Genomic DNA, 3,482 nt, shown 5'->3' on the forward strand with positions numbered 1-3,482 from the left:
GTGCACATGTTTACAAACGCCATTGATTGGAATGAAAATAGACGCGCTGAATTTCGTTTGTTTTATGAAAGATAGTATTTATCGAACATTTATCTATATAAAAACATGATTAATATTGTAGAAATTGTATTTCTAAAGATTCCTATATAATTCATATTTCATTTAGTAGACAATAAATATTCAGTAAGATACTAAAAACGATTATTAATTCTGAAATGTGCATCAAATCTCAGCTATTATTATTCAGTATGTATTAGGTTAAAGTCTTAAAACAATAATTTCGAAGTAGGCCTAGTAAACAAATAATTTTAATTAAAGTTTAGGTTCCCATGACGTCAGATGACGTATTCAATATGATGCTATATTTTGGAATCTGACTTAATTTAACGATGGCCCTGTCAGTTGTAGTAATGACAATAATTGTGATTTTTTAGCCATGTAGTAAAAATAGTACAAGATGAGAGTCAAGAAGAAGTTCAGCTTCTACTTTATTTTGTAACAGGCAACTCTATTTTTTTACATAGGCCTACAGGAAGATTCATTATTTTAAGTTAATACAAGACAAAACTTCTTAAATGTTTTATATATTATAATAATAAGTACATAATTCTTTGTAAATTACTTTGTAGGCCTATAAATAGTTTGTTTTGTTTTATAATAATAAATGTGTTGAGTATATTGATATTGGTTGTGCGATGAGGTTTTTTTTTGTCTTTCCGTGTGATTAAAACATGCCAATTATCAGGAAATATTTTCCAATTTTATTATATTACCACCTTTTATTACATAGATCTTTTTCAAAACATAACTGCTTTTATAACATTATATAGACCCATTAAACACAAAAACTGCTCTGGCTTCGGGGGCTTCGCCCCCGACCCCACCGGAGTCCTTAGGCAATCCTCTGGACCCCACGCCAAGAGAACCCCCCCTTGAAATGACCTGGCTACGGGCCTGTAATACTACTACTAATAATAATAATTGTAAACAGTAATTTTTTTAATAGCAATAATACTATTGATTATAACGATTATGAATAATGATGAGGACGGTGACGGCAATGTTGATACCATTAAGAATTAATTATAATAATTATGATCATAATGATAAAGACGGTGATGGTAATTTTGATAGCAATAATAATGGATTCTAATGATTATGATTATAATGAAGAAGACGGTGACGGTAATTTTGATAACAATAATAATTGATTCTAATGGTTATGATTATAATGATGAAGACGGTGGCTGTGAAGGTGGCGACCACGACTGTGGTAGTGACGGCAGTGGCGAAGGCTACAACGACTGAGAAAAAATAAGACACAAAGAACAAATACGGGATGGAGAAAGAATAAAAGAAATGAATAAAGAGATTTAATAAAGACATAAAAAGAATTATAATGAATAGACTAAGAAAAACAGAGAGAAGTGTTGAATAATTTACTGTAAATAATAATAATAATAATACAGTAATAATAAATAAATAAATAAATACCTTCATTTAGCTGCAAGTGTAGTATAATATCGAATTTCATTCATGTAATAATAATAATATCAATACATTAATAATAATAATAATAATAATAATAATATAAATAATAATAATAATTATAAATGATAATAATAATAAATTAAGAAAATAATAGTATATAATAATAATAATAATAATAATAATATTTTTTGGTGGAAAGATTCATTGATTTATATATTGACTGATTGAGAAATGGATAGTCAGTGGATGGCTTAATGAATAAAGAAGATTTGATGGCTGATTGATTGATTGATTGATTGATTTATTAAATATATTTATTAATAAATGGATGTTTCAAATTTCAGAAGCACTTGCTGGACATGAGAGCATGAGTCCAAGGTTAGTTAAAAAAACAACTGTCAATATTGCATTTAAAAGATTTGTATAATGGACCTTTCCGATAATTGACCTTTCCGATAATTGACCTTTCCGATAAGCCCCGCCCTGGGATATCGTTGCTAAGGTCCTACAAAACGGCAGTATTAAAGCATACCGTAAAACCTCGAATTGAAGCAATGGCTTTTAAATGGGCATCTTTTCAAAATGGGCTTCTTTTCGAGGCTACTTTTGCAAAGTAAAGAGGGCGGGGCTTCTTTTCAAAATTTTATGAATTTGTACTATAAACAATAAATACGGCCACTGTAACATCGATCTGTATCATGGAATGTATTTAACTGACATTAAATCACCTAAACTACTGTATCAACTAAGTTTGTTTTTAATTTTTTTTTTTTTTTTTTTTTTTAAATTCATGTACAATGTATATAATCTCGAAAAGAGGCGAGAAGGGCTTCTCTTCGAGGCTAATTCGAGATGGGCTTCATCTTGAGATTAAGCCCACTGGGCTTTAATTCGAGGTTTTAAGGTACGCAAACACGCGCGCTTGTGATACAACATGTGTGCTTGCTAGACACGTGCGTATTCTTCCTGGCTCTGTTCTGATTGGTCACTTGTTAAGTTTGATTGACACTCCGAAAACGACCATTACGTAGATATATAAATGAATGATAAACAGATAAATGCATATGAATAGATATATTCGACAGTTGATGATAAAACATTGATGTATAATTGAATTTATTACCTAGGCATATTTAAAAAAACATAATATATTTTAAAAGACAACACCTAAATATTTTTAATTCCTTTTGGCAATTTAGCTATGGGATTCCGAAGAAGATTACAAAAAAGGTAACAATAACGTTTTATATAAATCTTTATACATTAGGCCTAATGCATACAATTTTTTTAAAAACCCAATATTTTATATATTGAATATTGAGTCTAATATGTTCTGCAAGTTCAAATCAATGTGGTCGTAACCACTTTTACAGTACATGTTATAAACATAAGGAAAGTTTCGCCCCACTCGTTCTTCCAAGTTTATTCACTCTCACTGCCTTTCTAATCATTATTGCCGGACGTCCACATATTCCCCACAGCATTGTTGTTTTTCAGTATTTTGCCTTTTATATACTGCATTTATTCGAATAAACACCACGGAGCGTTTAATGTTGAGAATAGTTTTGAGAGGGAGTTTATTCGAGAGAAGCGTGTTGTGTGTGTGTGTGTGGGGGGGGGGTTCTGGGTGAGTGAGGGTGTGTGTGTAAAAAGGATACGTATCTACTCAAATAAACGCCGGTTAATTTCACTGTAACTGTCGAACTACAACACAAATTACCGTCAAAATGTGTTACTGCGTGATCGTAAGTACTTATTGATCCTAACGTAGTTAGGAAAAATTTAATTCCACTGGAGTAGAACATTAATGCATTTTTACTACCATAAATCCTCGAATAAGCGTCTCTCTCAAATATCCAAACGTGATTTTTTTTTTCTCGTTAAGCTCCGCTCTCGAATAAAATATTACCCTGTGTATAATGAAACACTTTGAGGACACAGAGTTTTAAATGTATACAGTGTTCAAATGAAGAAATAAAACAATGAAGACA

At 30.8% G+C, this 3,482-nt stretch overlaps 1 protein-coding gene across 1 annotated transcript in view; it reads left to right on the top strand.

Annotated features, from left to right (window-relative positions):
• LOC117101947 overlaps positions 1-3,482 on the top strand; it is an 11,312-nt gene that overhangs the window by 2,980 nt on the left and 4,850 nt on the right. Inside the window, exons 2-3 of the mRNA XM_033242072.1 lie at positions 1,836-1,869; positions 2,691-2,721. Coding sequence (XP_033097963.1) covers positions 1,836-1,869; positions 2,691-2,721 — 65 coding nt within the window. The remainder of the gene's footprint in view (positions 1-1,835; positions 1,870-2,690; positions 2,722-3,482) is intronic.

Source organism: Anneissia japonica, unplaced genomic scaffold, assembly GCF_011630105.1.
Source record: "Anneissia japonica isolate Jap-2015-1 unplaced genomic scaffold, ASM1163010v1 scaffold997_len2565447_cov190, whole genome shotgun sequence".
In the NCBI taxonomy this organism is placed as follows: Eukaryota; Metazoa; Echinodermata; class Crinoidea; order Comatulida; family Comatulidae; genus Anneissia; species Anneissia japonica.